We start from the raw sequence: 26,329 nt of genomic DNA, 5'->3' as shown, positions 1-26,329 counted from the left end.
TTGCACCGTTCAATTCCTAAGTGTCCTTCATGAACCCGTTGTAGCATCTCTCTGCGTAATGCGCGAGGGATAAATACACATTCACCTTTAAAAATTATACCGTCTACACAATGTAACTGTTCACGATACGGCCAAAATACATTTACCCTTGTGTTGACATCCCGTCTACTTTTAGGCCATCCATTTGCTATATACTTTATTAACATTCTACTATCAAAGTCCGTGTCCGTTTCCCTTCTAATCATCTCCATTTTCTGTTGACTGAACGTGACATGTGTTATCATGAAACATGCTTGAGCGTCGACTTCGTCTGTAACACGATCGTGCATTAATTCTTTTAACGGAGCTCGAGATAATGTGTCTGCAATGTACATATACTTACCTGGGACGTAGACTACTTTGAAATCACCACCCTGCACTCGCATCATCATCCTTTGCAACCGAGCTGGCACAGACACCAGTGGTTTGTTAAACAAAGCCTCCAACGGTTTATGATCTGTTTGCACGGTGACGTCACTTCTGCCATAAATATATTGCCTAAACCTTTCTACTGCAAAAACAATTGCTAGCATTTCTTTTTCAATTTGGGCGTATCTAGTTTGCGTATCAGTGAGCGTGAGTGACGCGAACTCCACCGGTCGCGAGTCCTGAAGCAGCACTGCTCCGAGCGCCACGCTCGACGCGTCCACCGACACAACCACCGGGGTGCGCTCGCAGTACAGTGCCAGCACTGGCGCACTCACCACCTTGCGCTTCAATTCGTCAATTGCTTCAGAGTGGTGCGTCTCCCACACCCATTCCGTTTCCTTTTTTAGCAATTGTCGCAGTGCGTTTACGCAATGGGAATAATTTTGAATGAATTTAGATAGGTAATTTACCATTCCTAAAAATCGTTCTAACGATTTCCTGTCCGTCGGATATGGCATGTCCATTATTGCTCTTACTTTTGAGTCATCAGGGCGCATTCCATTTGCATCAAATTTATGCCCTAAGTATGTTATTTCCGTTACTCCAAATCTGCATTTATCGCGGTTAAATTTAATGCCTACGTCTCGCGCACGCTGCAGTAGACATTCTAACCTCCTGTCGTGTTCCTCTTGATCACGTCCCCACACAATAATGTCATCTTGAAAAGAGTCTGTGCCATCCAAATCTTCCAAATGTTGTCTTATTTTAGCATGAAAAACCTCTGGTGCACAGTTTATACCATATGGAAGGCGCAAGAATTGATACCTTCCGAAAGGCGTGCCAAAGGTACATAAGTCGGCACTAGCATCATCTATTTGTATCATCCAGAAGCCACAGCGCGCGTCAAGCACGCTGAACACCGTGGCACCGCGCAGGCGCGCTGCGATCTCCGGTACGGTCGGGAGCGCATAGTGCGCCCGTCGTACCGCGCGATTTAGCGCCCCTGGGTCCATACACACACGAATGTTACCATCTTTTTTCGCTACCGGGACTATAGCATTAACCCAATCCGTCGGATGGGACACTTTTCTTACCACACCCAAACTTTCCATTCTTCGTAACTCTAACAATAGTTTATCCTTTAACCCTAATGGTATTTTTCTTGTTGGACAAACAACCGGTTGTATACTTTTATCCACCACTATACTATACTTCCCTGGAAGTTTTCCTAAACCTTTAAATAAATCCTCATACTTGTCAATATCAAGGGAATTAACCTGAGCTATTAATTTTAGAGAAGTGCTACCTTCCAATCCGAGTACATTCTGACAGTTCATATCCGCCACAACAAACGGTAATACAAATTGTTTACGTTTATACTCTAACATTACGTCATCTACGCCTACAATCGGCAACGGATTGCCCGTAAAGGAATGTACTCGCTTGGTGAATGGCTTTAGATTTTTAATTGATAAACCCAAGTTTAAATATTGAGTTTTTGACATAACATTTAGCATAGAACCTGTATCTATTTTAATTAAGAAACTTTTACCTTGACATTTCATGGTTTCTACCCACTCATTAGACGACTTTCGCTGGTTCCTTTTCTTCCCAATAGTATTGACGTAAAACAATTCCGAATCACTTTCACTGTTGTCATTGTCATCTGTATTAATATTTAAATTTAACACCTCCCGGACTGCCTTCTTATGCACACATACTCGCGAAAAATGCCCTTTTTTATCACATACGTAACACAATGCATTCCTCGCCGCACATTGGTCGCCTCCGGGACAACGACCTCCGCACGAAGGACATGGTGGGCGCGCGTTAGTGCGAGGCCTAAATCCGCTCCCGCGCCGCTGCTGGTACCTGCCACCGCGAGCTGACCGTCCGCCGCGCATGCCCCTGTCGCTGCCTTGCACCGCGCACACTTCCATAGATCCACTACCAGTAGCGCCGTCAATGCACTGGCTTTCTTCCTTTGAGATCTCCGCTGCCTGACATATTTGTATTGTTTTCGACAAAGTCAAATCATCGGTACGAAGCAATCGATCCCTAACTGTGTTGTTTCGAAGTCCGCAAACAATCTTATCGCGTAACAAACTGTCGTGCAATTCTCCAAACTCACACTGTTGACTAAGCACACGCAGGGCCGTGACATACTGGTCGATATTTTCTCCCTCCTCCTGACCGCGCGTAAAAAACTTGAACCGCCTGACTGTGATGTTTGGTTTTGCTCCAAAATAAGTCTCAAACTTCTTTAGCACACAGTTAATATCATCCTCACTTTCACCTTCCTCAAACTTAAAAGTGGTGAAGACCTCGTACCCCGCCGATCCAATGAGGTTAACCAACAAACAAGCCTGTACTTCCTTAGGCTCCTTGCTCACTCCAGATGCCTTGAGAAACACTTCGAATAGCTTGCGCCATTTACGCCACGAATCGGCCCGTGCGGCCGGCCCGCCTTCAAGTGTTAATTCTGCTGGAGGACGCGCGTGTTCCATGATTGTTTATGTATCACTTAATTTAGGTCACTGGTAACTTATAATAATCTATTTTTACGATATTTGTAAGTTTTATCACCGTAAAAACACTTAAATAAGCAGACCGCTGTCACCATGTAGTGAAACACACGAATGTAGGTTGAACACTATTTATTATTTTCAAATCACCCTCATACATTAATATTATACTACAATTTTGTTTATTTTTCTTCGAGTCGTAATCTTCTTTCTTTGTCTGTTCTATTTTTCTTTTAAAAGTTTGTTTTGTTCTACAAAATTGACGAAAATGACCTTTAAGTCCACATTTTAAACAATCTTTCTCTTTGGCAGGGCATCTCGCATCGTGTGATAAATGTTTCGGGTTACCGCATCTTCCGCAACCTGTACGATGGATTTTATTATTGTTAAACGTTCGTTTAGACCGTGAATCTATCTTATTGATGCCCTGTTCTGTGTTATTTTTGTTGTTGAATCCTTCCATTTGTTTATTTACAGCTTCTAATGTGTTTGCTTCGCTTATTATTTTATCCAAGGTGATTTCATCCCCAATTTGGAGAATTTTCTTTCTAAGTTCAGTCTGTGCACATTTTTCTGTTATTTGGTCTATAATATTATCATTTTTGTCTTGGAACTGACATTTATCAGCCTGTTGTCGCAATCTTAGAATAAACTTCTCAAATTTTTCATCCGGCTCTTGTTTAATTAATCTGAATAAATGTCTTTCATACACCTTACTTTGTTTTGGTGCGAAGTAGGCATCGAGTTTGGCTATAGCCACTGAGTAGACGTCTACTCCTTCTGCTGCTTCTACATTAGCTCCAGGGATATTATAAAATATTTCCTGTAATTCAAACCCTCCAAAATGTAATAGGCTAGATCGCTTTTTCTCGCCTTGTTCTATACTTGATGCATGTAAATAAATGTCGAGAGCTCTTTTCCAGCGTTCCCATCTGGCACCTACCGAGGTAGGATCGCCTTCGCAGTCGAATTTCTCCAACGTCAGCGACGATGACATTCTTTGACCTTTATTGGGGCGCTCTGAAACAAATCAATTTAATGATTCAGTTTGGTTTGTTACCAGTCTGCTTAGGTCATCTCCAGTTCCAATTATGCCTCATAATTCATTCCTTTGTAACTGTACAAATCATTGACAGAATAAAGTCAATTTCAACAGGAAACTTAATTTAATGATTACTTACTCTCATCATTAAATACGTATTTTATAGGAAGCTCAATTTAATGACCAGTGTACACTGCTACATAAGTTCAATTTTATTGGATTTTATTTTTCGGAACTCTCTCAGTCGTACCTCAATTCAATGACCAGTTTCGAACTGCTTACGGATTACTTTAATTAAATATCCGTATTGTAAGATTTTATAGAAAACTCAATTTAATGATCAGTTTATACTGCTTATACAAATTAAATTGCAAGTATTATTGATCTGCAATTATTATTATTTTTTTGTATGTCAAATCAATTTAATGATCAATATATAACTGCTTACAAGTCCAATATCCATTCTACGACGGAATTTCCAATTCAATGGTAAGTCCATGACTGCTAGCATTGTTGGTCTTGACGACTTGACTTGACTTATTTCTGCATTTTGCAGAAAACTCAATTAAATGACCAGTAATTTGACTGCTTAGGTACTAGTAATTGTCTAATTCAATAGAAAGTGAACTATTTATGTTCGCATCCAAATACTAAATTTTAATTGGCTCATCGGTCCATTTCACACTTGTTATACCTATCAATACCCATAAGAATAACTGTTAAGTATTATGTACCTACATATATAAAAAAATAGTCAATGTAATAAACTCCACTAAGCTATTAAAATAGTCGATAGGGTAAGTAAATAACAATCTAAAAATCACGTAATGAATAGATAACCTTATTCATTAAAACTCGGTTCCATTGAACCACTTAGCTTTGTAAAATTTATTTTTATTCGTGCATATGTATTATTGTAGGTCTATAAACTAACTCGCACTCGTTATGACATGGTAGACCATCACAATATTTAATACATAGTAAACTACCATTGTTATTTAATACATAAGTAATTATTTCCATAACTTTAATTTCATCAAACCAGTTTCGGGGTGAGTAAATATAATATATAATAGTGCGTAAGTATAAATACTTATTCATATAATTAAAACGCACAAAGCGCTTGCTACAATGTAACGGGATTAAGTTACGCATTCTCGCATCTTGTAAACAAGTCAAAATGCCTACCGATGCAATTCCCACCGTCCTTTGTTCGCAATGTTACAATGTAGTTTTTTTTCTGTTTAACTTTGTGTCGGAAGGAGCCTAATTATTTCGTTATTCACTTTCCAATAACAATTATTGTTTTCTATCATAAGGAAATAGATTAGTAGAATATGGTAATGAGCAATTTACTTCAAATGTGGGTTTCCTCCCCCCTTTTTTATAGTAAGTAATATGGAAGAAAATAATCTCGAGTTAAGTAGGTACTCACTTTCGTCGCGAATGCCACCCACGATGCACACGTTCGTAAATATAAATAGAAGATTGGCTCGACAGCGCACCACCACACAACTAGTCTGCGCAGCGGTCTGACATCGACTGACCGCCCCTCCTAGTTACTCGTGACGTATGCGCACGAGACAAATAGTCAATACACTACATACATAATTATATATCATAATGTATATCAATTTTAAAGGGGAAGGTTATCAGAATCAGAAACACAAATAAAAAAAATGCATTATGTAAACGACTTTTAGCCAACTCACGTCCGTAGCACCATTTTTCTCAGCAGCTACGTACGAGTTTCGCGCCTTCCAACCTTTCCAAAGGAGCCCAATCATTTTTTCCTTCTTCTGATTTTCCTTCTTGCAATAGGTCCATAGCTTACGCGGCCTCTATCGGAATGGTATCTATTTTATTTCTTGTTGTTGTCACTTGTCAGGTTAAGAATGCAATATCAGAAGAAGGAAAAAATGATTGGGCTTCTTTGGAAAGGTTGGAAGGCACGAAACTCGTACGCAGCTGCTGAGAAAAATGGTGCTACGGACGTGAGTTGGCTAAAAGTCGTTTACATACTTAATGCATTTTTTTTATTTGTGTTTCTGATTCTGATAACCTTCCCCTTTAAAATTGATATACATTATGATATATAATTATGTATATAGACTTAGTTAAATAGTTTTTCGACAACAAATCCTGAGGTGATTTTGCAGTCCACTACTGTACACTCAGGACAAACATGGCCGTAAAAAAACCCTAGGACAGAGTTTGATAGAACTTTGCCAGAATCATAGGACAAGTATAAGCTATCATTACATGCAAGTCTCACCAGTGGAGGTTCTTGGACCAAGTTCCAAGTTGCTGATAAGCTTATAATATGCAATACCGTAATGACTTGCTAATGATGACGATTTCTTGCAATAGGCAATAGCTTAGGCGGTCTCTATCGGAGAGGTGTCTATTTATTTTTCTTGTTATTATCACTCAGATCAAATTCCGGAAGCAATATAAAAAAAATCGGTAAGATACTTTTGGAAGGGGTAAAAGGCATGAAACTTGAACTTAGCTACCGAGAAACAATGGCGCTGCAGATATAAATTGACTATAATTCGCTTACATAAAGACTTTTTTGTTTTTTTTTTATGTTTCGGATTCTGGAAAAGATCCTCTTTAAAATGATATACAATGTGATACATAATTATTTATGTAGACTTAGTTATCCAGCAACAAATCTTGAGCCGATTTTAGCTCCCACTGTATTTTATCACATTTTTAGCCAGGACAAACATGGCCGTAAAAAAAGAACCCCGGGACAGAATCTGATAGAACTTTGCCAGATTCATAGAGAAAGCATAAGCTTTCATTACATATAAGTCTCATCAGTGGAGGTTCTTGGACCAGATTCGCCCATTCTCCTTTACAAAGAGAGAGTCTTGACTCCGTTACTAATTAATTAAGTACCTACATAGGCATTTCATTAGATAAGTAAGCTACGTCAAGGGCCTTAAGTCTGGGACACCCGAATAGTCACAGCAGCAGGTTGATGAGGTTGGTCATTGATCTTACAAACAACATTAGAGAAAAAAACAGGATTAGCCGTTCCTCATATCTGGCCGTCCTAGGCCTGAGCCTAATCAGCCGTAAAGGAAATCCACTTACAACGAGCAACACTCACTTAAATATATTTTTAACTAGGAATATGCTTACATGTTGCCATTGCTCCAAGATGCATCAAAATTCTTCCATACTATTGTTTTATAAACATTAAAAGAGTTCATCCTCTTATTGATTTTCTGTATAATTATGTCATCCCACTTAAGGTTTCTGTCAAGTATTGCCTGAAAAATTGTAAAAAATCTGATTAATACAAGTAACTCAGATTAATATGATGTCTACAAGTTCTTCTATGACATATTTTTTCGATCACTCACCTCTTCATCACTAAATTTGTAGTGCAACTGCTCAGGAGGAAATCTTATACAATCACTCCTGTCTTCAAAACTTCGTGCTCACCTCATGCTGGACTTTCTCTACTTGGTAATTTAAGGCTATTTACGTGTACGAATGAGTCCATATTAAAAGAGCTCAAGATCACGACGCGGCTCTCCTCAATATGCCGGAATCGTGCCCTAAGCTTCTTCGGACATATTATGCGGTCTCCGAAGCACAGTCTGTAGAAGCAGATCATCGTTGGGCAAAATGATGGCAAACGTGCGCGAGGAAGGGCGCCTACGAGGTGGTCTGACATCGTGAAGAAGACGGTGGGCGGCAGCATATAGAGGGCGGTGCACGCAGCATATAGCCGTACCAAATGGAAAACCATAACCTGTGGTTGCGATCCTCAGCAGTGAGGGAACGACGAAGAAGAAGATAGGATTCTTGTTGGTTGAGGACTTTTAATATGTCGTTCTGATACAACACAACTTCCACTTTTACTAGTTCCGCCTTGGTCTTCCTCTTCATCGACATCCTTTTATTTAGTCATTTTTGTGTTTTATTAAGTACTAGCTTTTGCCCGCGACTTCGTCCGCGTGGCGTGTTATATAAGAGAGAGATCTTTGTGTGTGTGGGAGTGCATATAAAATTTCAAGCATCTAACTTATGCAGTTTAGATTTTTTCATACTGTTTTTTTCCCAATAACTCCCATTTTTCAAAATACAGCCAAAAATAAACTTTATATTTACTAAGGTATGCATGCATGCTAGATTGAATCAATTGATTGAATTGTTTTTTTTTAATTGATTGTTCATTGAGTTTTAATTTTAATACACACTTCCTCTCTTCTCTTCAACGTTGCTGTGCCCTACAGGGTCCATGTTTTAGTTCCTATGCCTATGTAACACCCCATTGTACTACATGGAATGCAATAAATAATTGAATTGAATTGAAAACATCTATCTTACGCGGTTTCGATTTTTTCATACAAATGTTTTTTTCCCGCTAACTCCCGTTTCCGTGAGAATTTTGCAATATCCTGTTGCAACTAAGCTTTAAGTTAACTAAGGTACCTGCATGCCAAATTTCAAGCGTCTAACTTAAGCGGTTTAATTTTTCATACAAAAGGATTTTCCCGCTAATTCCCGTTCCCGTGGGAATTTCGGGAATTCTTTTCTTAATGCACCTCCACGGTACCTAAGGTACCTGCATGACAAATTTCAAACGTCTAACTTGAGTGGTTTAGATTTTTCATACAAAAGGATTTTCCCGCTAATTCCCGTTCCCGTGAGAATTTTGGGAATTCCTTTCTTAGTGCACCTCTACGGTACCTAAGCTACGTACCTTCCAAATTTCAAATGCCTACGTTTAGCCGTTCAAGCTATGCGTTGATATGTCAGTCACTGAGTCAGTCAGTTTCTCCTTTTATTTAGATTTGATTTTTTCATACAAATGTTTTTTCCCGCTAACTACCGTTCCCGTGGGAATTTTGTTATATCCTGTTGCAACTAACCTTTAAGTTTACTAAAGTACCTGCATGCCAAATTTCAAACGTCTAACTTGAGTGGTTTAGATTTTTCATACAAAAGGATTTTCCCGCTAATTCCCGTTCCCGTGGGAATTTCGGGAATTTCTTTCTTAGTGCACTTCTACGGTATCTAAGGTACCTGCGTGCCAAATTTCAAACGTCTAACTTGAGTGGTTTAGATTTTTCATACAAAAGGATTTTCCCGCTAATTCCCGTTCCTGTATCAATTTCGGGAATTCCTTTCTTAGTACACCTTTACGGTATCTAAGGTACCTGCATGGTCTAACTTGAGTGGTTTAGATTTTTCATACAAAAGGATTTTCCCGCTAATTCCCGTTCTCGTGAGAATTTCGGGAATTCCTTTCTTAGTGCACCTCTACGGTACCTAAGGTATCTGCATGGCAAATTTCAAACGTCTAACTTGAGTGGTTTAGATTTTTCATACAAAAGGATTTTCCCGCTAATTCCCGTTCCCGTGAGAATTTCGGGAATTCCTTTCTTAGTGCACCTCTACGGTATCTAAGGTACCTGCATGCCAAATTTCAAACGTCTAACTTGAGTGGTTTAGATTTTTCATACAAAAGGATTTTCCCGCTAATTCCCGTTCCCGTAGGAATTTCGGGAATTCCTTTCTTAGTGCACCTCTACGGTATCTAAGGTACCTGCATGCAAAATTTCAAATGTCTAACTTGAGTGGTTTAGATTTTTCATACAAAAGGATTTCCCTTCACTACTCTGCTCCTATTGATTGTAGCGTGATGAAAAGTATACTATAACCTGTCCAGGAGTGTGAAGAATAATTGTACCAAGTTTCATTAAAATCCGTCCAGTAGTTTTTGTTTCTATAAGGAACATACAGACAGACAGACAGACAGACAGACAAAAATTTTACTGATTGCATTTTTGGCATCAGTATCGATCACTTATCACCCCCTGATAGTTATTTTGAAAAAATATTTAATGTACAGAATTGACCTCTCTACAGATTTATTATAAGTATAGATTTTTGATTTGAAAACCTTTTTTTTTTTTTTTTTTTACGTTGGAAAATGCGTTACGCATACCACGCCGCCCGGGGGGACGACGTGGTTATGTGGGACTCCCCGGGTGTCGCCACCCGGTATACCCACTAAAAACCAACGGTGTTCCTCCTTGCCGCCATGTGGCGAGGACACGGGAACGCAGTTGCACACAACCGCGTCCCCGCCGGCGGATGCCCGTTAGGGCCCAACGCCCATGGGAGCGCGTCTAGCGCCTCCCCCTCCGCAAAATCAAATGAAAGGGCTCAACAAGCAGAATACATATACTAAAAAAATTTAAATCCAAGATGGCGGCCGCTACAAAATGGCGGATAACGTAGGTTTTATCAATGCGTCGGATAACGTAGGTTTTATCAATCCCATCAATATGGGTATCAAATGAAAGGGCTCAACAAGCAGAATACAATATACTAAAAAAAAATTAAATCCAAGATGGCGGCCGCTACAAAATGGCGGATAACGTAGGTTTTATCAATCCTATCAATATGGGTATCAAATGAAAGTGCTCAACCAGTAGAATACAATGTACTATACAGGGTGTAACGGAAGGGGGGTATCAAGCCGAAAGGGGACAAAACTATACCTTATGTAGATCTTATCTGCAAAATTTCAATTAAAAAAAACACTTTTGATATTTTTTTCAATTTCAGTTAAAAAAATATTTTAATATTTCCAGCATGTAAAAAACACGGCACAGCACTATTGAGGTCACTGTTCTTAATCCACTCAAATATTGGCACTACACAAATCTCCTAGCGCGTCCTGGTCGCCTGGTACTCGTGGCACTCGCACGGCCGCGATAGGTACGAAATTCGAGCGGGCGGCGGCTTTGGCGGCAACGTCAAAAGGAGTCGGCGTCCGATTGGAACAATCCGAGTCGGCGGCACGTCGGCGACTGTAACAAACAAGAATGACACTAAAGCATCTAATAATTGGAGTCATTTTGCTTTGACAACTATTCTCACATTATTTTATGACGTGTAAAATAAGTTAAAATTACCTACTTGTTTAGGTAAGGTATTTAATTTAATAGTAAATAGGAAAAAATAGTGTGAAAGTGTGGGTAAGTAGGTAGGTAATTAATAATTAGACTTACGTTTTACAAGAAAGGTTCGAAATGTCGTCATCCCCGTTCGATGCACAGACCTGCCGCTTCATCTGTCCACAACACTTTCGAAGCAAAGTCTGGTGAGCTTTCCACTTGAACTCGGTACCATTCTCAGAATGCCACACGAGGTAAATAATCAGCAGGAATTAGCTCGGGCGTACGTTGCATGTGGTAAGGTTCGCGTGGTAGTCCTTGGGTTGGCTGCACGGCTAGTACGGCTTCTTCAAACTCCGGATCACGGGTCGCCGAGCGGCCAGTCTCGGATGACGCGTGGAAAGAGCCCGTTAAATGCAGTAGGCGATTGACCATTTTCCTGAAGCAATGCAGTGAAGGCAGTTGCCTGGCTTCATCAGCTGGTCTACCTTCTATGAATCGCTGATACAAGTTCCGTGCTTCACTTAAGTTGCCATCGCCGGCACCCACACACATCATCATTTCATAATAACCTACATTACTCAAAGACACCTCGAACTATCACTGATCACAGTTATCACAACAAATCCAAATTTCGAACTTCACTCCACAGATAGTAAACAAGCACTGACAAATAATTTGACAGTTTACTTTCGTGTGCATGTTTCTATCTCTTTCGAATGCTAGTATCCTGGTACTTAAGGGTGTGTTATTTCTTTGTGCGCAATAAAATATTTTTATGGTATTGTTTGAATGAATGAATGTATTGTATTTTATGAAAGTAGGTACGTATTTTACTTTGAACCTAGAAAAGTAAAAAAGTCGTTTATCTAATAAGGATCACCCGCGCTCACACTCTGGCACTAACACAGAATTGCCACGTTTCTTCGCAAATATCCCGCGCAATAGCAGAAGGCGAAAATTTCACTGATTGCATTTTTGGCATCAGTATCGACCACTTATCACCCCCTGATAGTTATTTTGAAAAAATATTTAATGTACAGAATTGACCTCTCTACAGATTTATTATAAGTATAGATGTTTTTTTTTTTTTATAACATAACTTGGTGTAAGTAAACACTTAAGATATTAATTAGTTATAGCTTGATTGGATGTATGTTTGTACATATATACTTATGTCTAGTGGGTGCATGTTAAGTACTTATTATAACTATACTTTTACAGTTTTATATACCTAGTGTCTATGAATTCTTAAGTAGAGGAATCTGCAGAGTATCAAAACCGAGACGATAAAACGTCTTTTAGCTTCTGCATGCATCGCACTGCGGCTACCCGGGGCGGGCGAGCATCACCTTCACTTAGCTGAGTCGGCGAAGCAAAATCTTCCGAACCCGTACTGTCATGGTTGGGACTTTCTTCCGTAGGCTGCCATTCTTCTTGCACCGGATTATTCACACCTTGCGGCGAAGACCCAGCGGACTGTATCCCAGACGCCTGGACGAGCTCACTATCGTCATGTACTTTTGACAGAGTTAATCGAGTTTTACGATTACTGCCTTTGATTATTTGATCTACATGACGTTTGTGTAACTGTCCATCGTTACTTTTAACCTTATAAGTCACCGGGCCCATACGTTCGACTACCAATCCCTCCTTCCATTTCTGGCCATATTTAGAGTAGTCCCTCATTAGCGCAGTATCCCCAGGCGCGGCCTGGCGCAGGCGGGTGCCGGCGCCGCGCCCCCCGCGCTGCTGCTCCACTGCGGTCTGCTTGTCGCGCACGCGCTCGCTGACGTTAGGCCGCAATAGATCCAGTCGCCCGCGCAGACGACGCCCGCACAATGCTACCGCTGGCTCGCGGCCGGTGGTACTGTGTTCTGTGTTTCTGTATGAAAACAGAAACCTACACATTGCTGTATTTTCGTCTTCATTTTCTATGTGTGCTTACTTTAAAGCCCGTTTCACTGATCGAACAGCGTTTTCAGCTGCTCCATTGCTAGCCGGGTGATACGGAGCAATCAGAGTATGTTTAATACCGTTTCGCTTGAGATATATCGCAAACTCTGACGATGAAAATGGTGGTCCGTTATCGCTAACTATCCTTTTAGGCAGCCCAAACCTAGCGAATATTCGTCTTAGACATCCTATCACTACTACTGCAGAGGTGGTTCCGACTTTCTCTACTTCTATCCATTTTGAGTGGGCATCAACAATAACCAAATAATAGTTATTTTTAAAAGGCCCTAAAAAATCAATGTTTAAGCGACTCTATGGGTCCTCGGGCCATGGCCAAGAGTGCAGAGGCGCGGGGGGCGGCGCCGGCCGCTGAGAACCACACGCGCCACACTCCTGCGCTGTGCGCTCGATATCGGTATCGATTTTTTCCCACCACACGTAGTTACGTGCTATCTGTTTCATTTTTACGATACCAGGGTGTCCGTCATGTATCTCTGTTAAAACTATGTTTCGCAAAGAACGTGGTACTATAACTGGATAACCCCACATTAAAATCCCCTGATCAATATGAATGGTATCCTTACGTGTAAAATATGATTTTTCTATTTCTTTTCCCGGTTGCTTTGGCCATCCATATAATACATAACCATAAATTTTATTCAACAACTAGCTTTTGCCCGCGACTCCGTCCGCGTGGCGTGTTATAAAAGAAAGATCTTTGGTTGTGTGGGAGAAAGGTTAAAAAATGCTTCATTTTATTATTTTTAAATTAGGTTACAGTGTTGTAGCCGATCTGCTCCAGTGGGTTTTTCGGGTACTTTTCAATGAAGATGCCTCAATTCAGTTTAAAGATGTAATTTTACTAATTACGATGTTTAAATAACAAAAGAAGTTGACTAAAAGTTAAGAACAAAAATTAAGCAAAATTAAAAATTTTGAAAAAAACCCACGACGGTAAAAATCTCATCGAAAAAGAATAAAATAACTCAAAACCCCCGACTTAACCCAATTATTATGTAACGAAATATTATATTAGACTTAAAAATACTTTCTAAAAAAGAGTTGATATCTCGAGACATCGGTAATAGATATACTTATAGAGTGACGTCACGGACGTTGTGTTGACATACGGAACGCCAACTCGCTGCGTTGATTAAAAATACAAAGTCAGTTAAAAGAGTGAAATACTAATTTAAAACTTTAAAAAGGATTATATTGTGCAACATACATTGTAGGCTACCGGTGAAGTGCGAGCATTATTGAGATATAACTAAAATAAAAATATCTCTCAAGCGGTGAAGTGAAAAGTACCCACATTACACATTGGTATTGAGTAATTTGTGTAATAAATAAAAGCCGATTTACCAGTTATACATATTTATAATAATATAATAACATAAAACTTCTCGGCCAAATTTAATAATACAAATACACAACAATACAACCTAAAGAACTTAATACCTAACAGAACATCGATCGGTAAATCAAAATGCCAGCAAAGTGTAACGCGTGTTGCAAATATATGTCTGTCGTGGAAGGTGTTATTTGCCCCAATTGCAAAGAGGCAAACCATAGGGCGTGCGTAAATATCCCGAGAGACGCCCAAATACACAGTTCGTGGCTATGTCCGAAATGCAAGGCTGCGCTGCCAAGGAATAACGAAAATGGCACGCCTTTGCGAGGAATGAGCGCCGCGTATGTGCTGGATGACTCGATGTCGGAGTCATTTGCCACCAGGCCCGCCAGCATCGAGCTGGGTGTTGCTGCTGGCACCGCGCCACACAACAACACGGCCCTCGACGTTACCGCGGAATATCGTGAGTCGGAAACTGATCTGTCCGTCGAACTCCGACAGTTCCGCGAGGAAATGCGACAGACCCGAGAGGAGTTCCGCGCTTTCCGGCAGGAGATGCTCGATCTGCGCGCCCTGGTGTCCTCATGTGACACGCGCCTCACGACGCTGGAGGCGAGGGTTGGCGAGATGGAGCGGCGTGCAGGTAGCGGCGGAGATGATGGACATGGAAACGTCATCAGCATGCTGGAGGCAACAGTTGCTCAATTGAAGCAGGATCTCGATGATCGTGACCAGGATTTGCTCCTAAACGATGTCGAGATCTCTGGCGTCCCCGAGGAGAGCGGTGAAAACGTCGTCCATCTTGTAGCTGCGTGCGCCGTGAAGCTGGGTGTGGCGGTCGACGAGCGCGACATAGTCAGCTGTGCGCGGGTGGGAGGGCTTCATGCGGGGAGTGAGGGCGCCCCTCGCCCGCGCAACATCGCCGTGCGCCTCACCCGCCGCGCTGCGCGAGACCAGCTGCTGCGTGCTGCGCGCGTACGCCGCACCGTCACCACTGAGGGGATGGGACTTCGGGGCGGGTTTCGACGTTTTTACGTCAACGAGCGTCTCACAAAGCGCAACCGCTCGCTGTTCGGTCGGGCACGAAAGCTGGCCAGCGGCTTGAATTGGCGATTTGTGTGGACGCGGGAGGGTAGGATTTTCACCCGCCGTGATCAAGGAGACCCTGTAAACAGAATCAGGTCGGAAAAGGACCTCGACAGTGTTTTTGGGCCGGCACAGGTTCGTCCCGCTCCCGCGGCTGTCGAGAGCAATAAACTCGTCTCGGTTTAATATAAGCCCCAAGCGGCGCACTAGCGTTATTATTCTATTCCTTTCAATATATCATATTATTGTAATAGTGTTTGTTTATGACTATGTTACGTGTTCTTTGTTATCATCTACCTCTCTTTATTGCTTGTTGTTTACTTGTGTGTTTACTGCACAACGTCGTTATGACTCATGTGGTCAGGTGGGGACGTACGCGCGGGTTAAAGGAAAAAGTATTTTTATCAGAATCTATTCGTTATTAATATATCGTATATGCTTAATATCATTTATTGTATCCTATGTACTTATAAAATTCAACACCCATACACTACATTACACTCAAGCGCATTTTCAAATTCTATACAATACAACAACACTACATGTAAGTCACACAACAAATATATTATTGATAAAATCAACTACTTTCGCACTTCTCATCATTACTGTTAAGTTTTCGCATATACTATATCTAAAATGATTTTAACACGTAAATTAAAGGTTGGTTTGTTTAATGCAGGATCTTTGGGAACGGGGCAGGACGAATTCTTGGTGGCCATGAATCGGCACAACGTGGATATAATGGCAATTAACGAAACGTGGTTGAGGGAGGGGCAGGAGGGGCGCGCCCCCGCCGTGCCGGGCTACCGGCTGCGGCACGAGCCGCGGCCGCCGGGCAAACGTAAGCGCGGTGGCGGCGTCGGCTTCTACATCCGCCGAGGCATCTCTGCACGGGTGCTTCCTCACCCACCTTCGGGGTGTGTTGAACAGATGTGGCTCGCTATTACAGTCAACACCAAAAAAATCGTTATAGGCACCGCGTACCGCCCGCAATGGGTGACAGCGGATTTATTCTTGGAGGCACTATCCGAGTCTATGTCTGCGTTTTCCTGGGGCAACCATACGACACTCCTTGGCGATTTTAACATTGATATGTTGGACGCCGTGGATCGCGACGGCAGCGTTAAGAAATTGAATAATTTTCTTACGTGTTTTAATTTGCAACAACTTGTTACTGAGCCAACGCATTTCACTGGCCACAGTGAGACTCTAATTGACGTGGTCTGCACGGATATAAAGGGGAGCTCGGTTGGGGTTGACTATGTCCCGGACCTAGGAAAACATGCATTCATTACATGTCTAATAAGTATTCCCAAATGGAAACCATCGCCCGTTCAAGTTACACGAAGATATTTAAAAGAAATTGATTTAGAAATGTTTAATAAGGACCTGGCATCTTTAAATTGGAGCTATATTAGCACACTGTCGAATGTAAACGATATGGTTACTGTTTACAGTAACATGGTTTTGTATTTGTTCGATGTCCACGCACCTCTCAAAACTAAAGTGATTAGGTACGAACAATACCCATGGATAACGTACAACATAAGGCAAATGATGAAAAAGCGAGACGAAGCACATACTAGAGCACGACTTAGTAAACAGGATAGTCATAAAACTTTCTACAAAGATTTAAAAAAGATAGTGAGTGAGGCTTTGCATAGGGAGAAGCAGTCATACTTCGAATATTATATCAACTCCACAGATAATGACTCGTGTACTGTGTGGAAGCATATTAAAAAGAACGTTAGGATAAAAAGTAAACCAGAATTTCCATCAAATGTCTTTAACAACCCAGACGAAATAAATAATTATTTTTTAAATGTACCCGGCAAAAAAAATGTTGCGATGTCACAATTAACTTTCTTTGAGTTTCATCGGTGTGTATCCAACACATTTACTTTAAGCAAGGTCTCAGAAAGTGATGTTATGAAGATAATTCGCACCATTAAAACAAATGCTGTCGGAATTGATGGTATTTCGCTTGACATGCTTCGGCTTGTCCTGCCTGACACCCTGTCTATAATTACTAATATAATTAATTGCTCCATTGGTACAAACACTTATCCGGCTATGTGGCAGAAAGCATTGGTTAGGCCAATGCCAAAAACTTCGAATGCCACCGAACTGAAAGACCTGCGCCCGATTAGCATCCTACCCTGTATATCCAAAATACTAGAAAAATCTGTTGCTTCACAGCTTATAACATTCTTGGAAAAAATGACATACTACCGGGCGTGCAATCAGGTTTCAGAAAGGGGCACAGCACCACAACTGCCTTGCTGCAGGTTGTTGACGACATACTGGCTGCACGTGACAATGGTCAGGGGACTTTGTTAGCACTATTGGACTTCTCCAGGGCTTTTGATTGTATAAATGTTCCGATACTACTATCAAAGTTACACTACTATGGATTTAGTGGAGATAGCATAAACTGGTTTAGCAGCTATTTTGAACATCGAGCGCAGACTGTTGAACTATGCAACGAGGATGGTTCCTCAGTTAGGTCTGTCTCTAAAACCGTTAGTAGGGGAGTTCCACAAGGGTCAATATTGGGTCCTCTTCTGTTCATCATCTACAGCGCCGATGTGATGAAAGTAATAAAAAAATGCAAATTTCACGTTTATGCCGACGATATACAGGTTTATACTTCATGTAAGCCTTGTGATACCCGTCTGGCAATAAAGCGACTAGAAGAGGACTTAGAACGTGTCGCAGCTTGGGCAGAAGCGAACACCCTAATGCTTAATGGAAGTAAAACCAAATAGACCCGTTTCCCCCCCGAAGGGTAGGAAACGGATATTTAGGTTTCAGCCGAAGCTTGACCCACTTGTGAGATTACCCCCCCGAATTTACCCCGCCGTTGCAGTGTGTTTTACCTTCAGTTCCATACTGTTTCGGTCACGTGACTCGCTAGCTGTCGTCGCCGCCATTGCCGGTTGGTGGTTTGCTTGTCAGTACTCTCACAAGCCGGCTAGAGCTAAAATTTTAGTGGGTCAAGCTTCGGCTGAAACCTAAATATCCGTTTCCTACCCTTCGGGGGGGAAACGGGTCTATTTAGGTGTTCGAGCCTTCGCTTGACCCACTTGTGAGAAGTGTTTATACTCTGCCGGCGATGGCAAGACGTACTGTGTAGTAGAACTGAATAAGTAGATAAATTAAACGAGTATTATAATCGTATATTTATTTCTCTTTAGACTAAGTAATAATCACAGTTTAATAATCACAGCCGTTAATTATGATAATGGTGTAAATAATGCACTCAAGTGTGTTTGATTAACCTGAGGCGTTTTTTGAGGGATCATCTTAAAATAGTGTTTTAGGAAAGTGTCTCTGCTCCTCCAATTCCCTTTGCTAAGCACTTCGTCTAAATTCAAGTTTTTGTTGATCCAATTGTCAGAACTAACTGCTGACCTAAAACTACCAGGCGTAGTTGCAATGCCTGCAATTTTGAATAGATTACGGAGCCATCCTGAGATCACTGTCCGTGATGCTTCTTTAACCTTATTTCTTGTTGTTATGAACAACCGGGTAGATTTATTTGACCTGCGTGATTCACCTAAAGAAATAAGGGTCTTAATCCAGTAAACAACGTTTAACTTTTGAGAATCGAACTCATCTAGCCTCCATCCTGATTGTCTAAAGGTTGGACGGTCGGTCTTTGACCCGAAAAGAGGCCAAAATATTAAGTGATCATCGTGGACCTCAAAGTGCTCTGGACTAGTATCCAGAAGTGTCAAATCATGAACTCTTCGTCCCGACATGAGTAGTAACAGCGCTGCTGTATGGCAAGACACTTGGTATAGGCTGCTTCTGTCCAAATCGTAATGATTCAGGAAGTCAATTAGCTGGTTTACTTCCCATGTGTGTGACTTGGCCGGTGGAGGGTTGTTTGCAAATATCGCTTTCAAAGTCTGTTTTACCAGTGGATGGCTACTCAGTCGTTCGCTGTTTTCGGGATTTGAGAAGGTTACGGCTACAGATTTGTGTAAAGCAATTGATCTTGCAGCTAGTTTAATATCTTGGTGAAGATAACACATGTACTTCGCAATATTTTCTGGCTTTGGATCGTTTACCAATACATTATTCTGGCTTGCCCATAATCTCCACCTTGACCAGACTGGTTGGTAGGTTTTCAAAGTTGATCTTCGCCAAGACCGTTCCAGTAGGTTTCGCATATCGATTGGCCATGAATCTGTAAGCTGGCACCAGCCTGAACCTTCCAAACCTGCAAACATATGTCTTTTATTGCTGGTGGTGGTTTCCCTGTTCTCAGATCTGTAAGATTTATGTGTAGATCCGGGATTGTGAAGGGTTGACATAATGCTATTTGGCTTATCTCTGCTTTCCAAAATGTCCTCTCCCACTTCGGGACTACAAGCAGATAGGTTCCCATTGAGCGACCTAGGTGTCGTAGGACTCGCGGAATTAGTGCTGGTGGGGGGAAGAGCCATCCTAGCTGGTAGTTCCACACTTGGCTGAATGCGTCTACAAACAGGCATTCCTTGTCGCGAGCATCCTCGCTCACGTAGGTGGGAACAACAGCCGATCGAGCACTCGCGAATAAATCCACATCTGGAACTCCCCACATTCTGAAGATTTGTTGACATATTTCCGGGTTCAGCGACCATTCTGGTAGATCTTTCCATCTGGATAGGCTGTCCGCCGAAAGGTTGTACTTGCCAGGTAAGTATCGTGCCACTAGATTTATTCTGTGTTCTTTTGCCAGATTGAGAATTAACTGGGTGATGTGAAGGAGTCCTGGGGATTTGGTTCCCCCCTGCTTCGTTATATAGGCCACCACAGATCGATTGTCTGACTGTAACATGGCTGTTTGATTCTGCAGAAGATGGCCCATTGCTTTCAGGACTTCGAATACTGCCCACAGTTCCTTTCTGTTGCTGTGCCATTTCATTTGTTTCTTGTTCCAGTGGCCGTTCAGATGGGAGTTTCCTACAATCGCCCCCCACCCCTTTTTTGCAGCATCGGTTGTGATGAATATTGATGCGCCTTTGTGATGGATTGGGGAATTGTGAGCGATGTTTTCTAGCCACCATCTCAATTCTTCTGACACGTGATTTGGTAGTGAAAACTTCCTGTGCTTTTGATCCATTGGTAATTTGTTTGCTGCCATCTGAATGGGGCGGCAGTGAAGTCTTCCCAGAGGGACGATGAAGGATGCAAAGTTTAGATTTCCGAGTAAAACCTTTGCCAGCCACCATGACCAGTAGTTTTTTCCTAGCAAGTTCCTGATTAGGGTTGCACATTTTAGGACTTTGTCTTCCGGCAACAGTTTGATGTTGTTCTCGGTGTCCCAAACAATGCCTAGATAATTTACTGTTCTGGATGGGGAGAGGGTAGACTTTTGGTAGTTTATGCACCAACCCATTTTTAATAGATGGTCTTGTACGAATTGACTTTGGAGTGATAGTATAGCCGGGTTCTGATGCAACAGGAGGAAGTCGTCCAAGTATACGATGATTCTGATGCCTCTCTCCCTGAAAAAGTTTGCAACCCAGTTAGTTACTTTAGCAAATATGTAGGGTGCCGAAGCTAAGCCAAAGGGTAAGCAGGTCATTTCATATATTGTTCTTTCGTAGTTGAAAGCCAGGAAGCGCCTATGTTGAGCCACAATAGGTATGTGAAAATAGGCTTGTGATAAATCGATTTTGACCATATAATCCGATTCATCCAGACATGACGGTATCTTATGCTGGTTGATTAGTTTAAATTTTGGGGCCTTTAGGTAATTATTCAGCAGTTTCAGGTTAAATATGGGTCTATTGCAGCCGTCAGACTTTTTCCTCAAAAAACATAGGAGACAGGAACCCTGAGACACTTGAGCACTTTTCAATGGCTTTACAATTTATCAATTTATCGATCTCCGCCGACATATCCTCCGAGGCTTTAATGCAAAGATTCTCGCAATTAATTTTTTTGATTGGAGGTGGGAGAATAAAGGGTATTCTATACCCCGAGAGTATTGATAAGATAGATTGAGGAGCTCCTAAAGACTCCCAAGCTTGTACGTGTTTACTAACCTGACCTGCCATAAAGGTGTTTTCTTTATGCTTTCGGTTTCCCCTCGAATCTGGGTTTCTTTGATTGTCCAGTCGAGGATGATGATGCGTTAGGACGCTTTCTAGATTGCTCTGATGAGCGAAAATTAGATCTCCTTTCATTAAACCTCGGTTTGCCTCTTTCCTGATTCCCGGAGCTTTTATACGGAATTTTAGGTTTCGAGGTGTTGGTCGACAGCTGTTTTCGACTGGGAAAAAACTTGTTAGCTCCTCCTTGTTCTTTGACGAGCTCGGACAATTGAGGCTCTGAAAATAAGTGAGTGTTGGATGGAGGAATAGCATGAAGGAGTTCGTTTAGGGTCTTATTAGCCGGTTTATAGATCGATCTCCGTTGTTGAATGATTTCGGCTCTTCGACCGCATGCGTATTGCAGGAGAGAATCTGATGTGCGGCGAAAGGCAGATTCAGTAGAGAGGAAATTCTTGCTGATGTGAGATTTTATTTCCAGTGACGCTTTGCATTGTAAATTTCCTGGAATTGCTTCCTCTGTTGTAAGAGGCCGTGCGTTATTGCTCCAAGGCATGCATCCATTTTCTCTAGTAATGTTACTGTCTGCCAATTGGGGGTAGCTGTGGCTAAATTGCTATTGGTCTTTAGGCTCGTAAAGACAGGTGTTGCCTGAAATTGTTTTTGTACCTCGGCATAACGAATGTTTTGCCATGCCGGTTCACCTAATCTTTGGCAATGTGACCCCTGTTTGGCTAGTCCTTCGTCAGCAGCCCCAATCTTCGCTTCAGTCTCCTTCGTATCGGGAGAGAAATCGAGGAAACTTTCTTCTTCATGATCAGTTACGAAATCGTGTTCAACAAACTCCGGCGCCTCCCAAGAATAAGCGTCGTTCTCTTTATCGGACTCTGATCTCTCACCAGGCTCTGAATATTCATACCTATAATTTTCCTGACTCCTAGGCGAGTGTTTTGATTGTTTTATTGCCATCAAAATTTCGCCCAGCATCTGGGTCTGCCTATCCATAATGTCCGTGATATTCACTCTTGGTTCCGAACTGTTTGACCTCTTCCTGGATGCTGTTGCATTCGAAGGGACCGTGTGAACTCTTGATGTTGAAGGGGTTGGGGAATTATTGTCTGGGACGTTTTCATTTAAAATTAGCGCTGCCTCCTTTTGTGAAATGAATTGATGTTTTGTCATCTGGATGAAATTCGTAAATCCATTGTAGGCATCCGTTGGATGTACCTTTTTCATTGTTGCGAACGGTGAGTAAATGAGCGCTCTCCCTAGTGGCCATCGTAACAATATCCTTTTTATGAATTTATACTTCCTTTCGCTAAGAGAAGTACATCCAAAAGCCTCAGCTAAACGTATTGTTGGAATGGCGTATCTAAGCCGGTTTTCGTCGTCTGAAGATACTTTTTTCCCAAAAAGGTCTTCAAACGTTACATCGTTCACCTCCCAGGACCTCCAATCCTCGGGATAGACATCGTCTAGAATCTCAAGGATCTTCTTATAATACTCAGCGTCGTCTGGGGGTGGGTCCCAGTCCGCGAGTGCACCTAGCGTTGTGCGTTCCATGATCTGAAATGATCGAACATTTACTAAGAATGGATAAGTAGGTAATAATTTGAAGCGAGGTAACAGCCGTCGCTTGTCTGCTGTAGCGTCGGCTGTGTAGGCTACACGTCGGCTACGCAGCCGACGTCTCAGCCGACATCAGGTGTACTTATGCAGCTGTGTCGGCTGATGCCATGAGGTTAACTTTTTTCACAACGTACGAGACACGCGTTTATTGCTTTTGTAACGAGTCTGCCGTCGGGAGAGCGGGCATTCGTTGGAAGCAAGCGTTAATAAATATTACAACCACAAATAAGTCGTAATAAGTTGCAATCTTACCTTAGATTTTATCACGAGAAATTGGCACTCCGTATATTCGTTGATTTGCTTGAGTAAATGACAATTAATTAACTTTTATATAAAAGACTTGAAATGGTTTAATTTCTTATAATTTTTAACTTTCACACTGCGCACTGCTCGAAATTCGAAGACGTACTGACAAGCAAACCACCAACCGGCAATGGCGGCGACGACAGCTAGCGAGTCACGTGACCGAAACAGTATGGAACTGAAGGTAAAACACACTGCAACGGCGCGAAATTCGGGGGGGTAATCTCACAAGTGGGTCAAGCGAAGGCTCGAACACCTAAATACACTTCTCATCAAAAAAATCGGAACACCTTGCAAGTTTACGTTTTGTCAGGATTATCAGAAAAATGTGTACATTTAGGAATAAATGTTAAATGTCGTTTAATAGTGAGTAATATGAGCTTATCAAATCTTAATGTTAATGTTCTAAATTTAAATGAATTTTTCATAGGTTTCGTATTTTGTTAAATGAGTCATTTTTATTCCGTATGGAGTATAAAGGAAATGGATAAAACAACACACGTAAATGAAAAAAAAAGCTAAAAAACGTTTATTTAATAACTTGTATTCCCTCCCCGAGCTCTAATTACTGCTTCCATACGGTTCTTCATCGATCGGATGAGAGTCACGATCACATGCTGTGGTATATTGTCCCATTCCTCTTGGATTGCATCTTGCAGCTGGCTAAGTGTTTCTGGGGCAGGATCTCTTGCTCGAATTCGTCTCTTTAATTCATCCCACAGATGTTCAATGGGATTCATGTCCGGGCTTCTTGCTGGCCATTCCATAATAGAGATATCGACTTCGTTAAGATAATCTCGTACGACGCCCGCGGTGTGAGCCCTAGCATTGTCGTGCATGAATATGAAGCCGTTGCCAATAAAATGTGCATAGGGCATCACATGAGGCTCGAGACACTCTTCGACGTACCGATGACAGTTTAGTGCAGGCAGACGTGGCCCAGACACGAAAGCAAGCTCTGTCTTACCGTCGGCGCTGATTCCTCCCCAAACCGTCCACGAACCGCCACCATAGCTGACCTTTTCTTCAATGCAGCATTGTGCATAGCGTTCTCCGTCTCTTCTGTAGACCTTGTTCCTTCCGTCGTTACCATACAGCATAATTTTACACTCATCAGAAAAGAGAACTTTGCTCCACTGTAGGTATGACCAATTTAGGTGCTCACGTGCAAAGTTAAGGCGCGCTCTTCGATGGTCTGCAGTTAATTTCGGCCCATTTGCTAGCTTATGCGGTACCAGTCCACGATCCTTCAACCTTCTTCTAATTGTAGAGTCACTTACAGCCACCCTTCGTACAACACGAAGCCGCTGCTGCAGTTGAAAAGCGTTAAGGCGTCGATTTCTTAAAGAAGTTGTTACAATAAATCGATCATCTCGCTCAGAAGTGACCCGATTCCTGCCAGATCCTGAACGGCGCGTGAACAAACCAGTCTCCCGATAACGTTTATAGACTCTATGAACAGATGACAGGCTTAGATGCAGTCTTGCAGCCACAACACGCTGACTAAGGCCAGAATCCAGCAATGCCACAACTTGGGCGGCTTCTGTGGGCGAAGTATCCATACGTTTTAGAAAAAAAACCTTTTTTCAGACGTCCCAAAGTCACAGTATTGAAATAAAAAACAAAAAGTTTAAGGATAGGCGCCAATTTTTAGTTTTTAAACGCTAAATGTACTCCAACCCTAAACACACATTTGTCTCAAAACAGTGATTCATTTCGTTTATAAGATAAACAAATGAAATTCTAATTTTGAATTTAGAATTTTCGCTTATTACTGTAATGGCCAAACTGCCAGCTATACATTTATGTATTTTTTTTCATCGTATGAATTCTTTTTTGTGTTAAATTCGGACAGAAACAATGAAAACAGAAGTGTTTCGATTTTTTTGATGAGAAGTGTATATGGTCTTGGGCTCTAAACAACAGATAGACAGTATTTCGCGTCAAGGGTTGAACATTAGCATTCGAGGCGAAGTAGTACAACGAGTGTCAGAATCACGAAACTTAGGGTTGCTAATGGACGAAGAGTTACGTTTTGAAAAGCACATTATGAATACTGCTAGCAATTGTTTCTATAGACTTAAAGTAATGTATCAAATTCGAGAATATTTAAGTACTCCCATTCGAATTAAACTATGCGACTCTTTGGTTCTCTCAAAGTTCAATTATATGGACGCTGTGTATGGGCCTCGGCTTCTAGCGCGCTCACAAAAACTTGTTCAAAGAGTACAGAATGCTTGCGCTAGATTTTGCTTCAAAATTCCTCCCCGCACACACGTTACACCTTACATAAACAAGGCTAAAATCTTGAAAATGAAATATCGCAGACAGCATCATTTTGCAACACTGATGTTCGGCGTAGTCAAGTTTAAACTACCGCCATATCTTGCGGACAAACTAGTTTGGTCCCGCGACGTGACTGCTGCCAGGACCCGTGCGTCCTGCTACTCACTCGCAGTACCTCGTCACCGCACCACCGCTTTCCGTGGCAGTTTCAGATTCGCCGCATCCAAATGCTGGAACGATCTGCCGCCGCCATTCCGTAGTCTAAAAACGGTAAACAGTTTCAAATTCAAGTACAAATCGTATCTCCTGGATGAGCAATTATCACAGTAATTTCAAATACAGAATTTCGCTTACCTTTCGGGTTACGACACGTAACATGGCGGAGCCTTCGTAGCGGGGTGGATGCGACGATATATCCACCGTCAATATTCTACTTCGTTCAAATATTTTTTCTTCTTGTGTCTTATTGCCTGTCCCCCGTGATATATGAAAATGAATTGCAATATTTTTATTATATAGAAATCCCTTAGATAATTTCAATACAATTCAATCTTATTTTAATTCAATTCAATCTTATTTTAATTCAACTACTATTATTAAAAATTATATTTATGAGTCAAATGAGAAAAAGTAACGGAGCTTTCTACTCACCAGCATAGATGGAACAGCGACGTACTTGTAGTATCCACAATGCACGGATGCACGAACATTTTCTGTCGTACTTTAAATTGTTATTTCCAATTCTAATGTGTTGTGCCTTA

General features: G+C 41.7%; 1 protein-coding gene across 1 annotated transcript; it reads right to left on the bottom strand.

Annotated features, from left to right (window-relative positions):
• Positions 1-2,853: 2,853 nt before the first annotated feature.
• On the bottom strand, positions 2,854-5,573 carry LOC126381111 (uncharacterized). Its single transcript, XM_050030649.1, has 2 exons — positions 5,411-5,573; positions 2,854-3,953 (listed from the first exon to the last, which is right to left on the bottom strand). Exon 2 carries the CDS (start codon positions 3,928-3,930, stop codon positions 3,025-3,027), a length of 906 nt encoding a protein of 301 aa, XP_049886606.1. The 5' UTR covers positions 3,931-3,953; positions 5,411-5,573; the 3' UTR covers positions 2,854-3,024.
• Positions 5,574-26,329: the final 20,756 nt, after the last annotated feature.

The sequence above is a fragment of the Pectinophora gossypiella genome, unplaced genomic scaffold, assembly GCF_024362695.1.
Source record: "Pectinophora gossypiella unplaced genomic scaffold, ilPecGoss1.1 Pgos_36, whole genome shotgun sequence".
NCBI lineage: Eukaryota > Metazoa > Arthropoda > Insecta > Lepidoptera > Gelechiidae > Pectinophora > Pectinophora gossypiella.
The sequence above is the reverse complement of the archived record's forward strand: the minus strand, read 5'-3'. Positions and strand labels throughout refer to the sequence as shown.

Coding starts and splice junctions, on each gene's coding strand:
- LOC126381111 (XM_050030649.1), bottom strand. CDS start 3,930: ATGTCATCGTCGCTGACGTTGGAGAAATTCGACTGCGAAGGCGATCCT.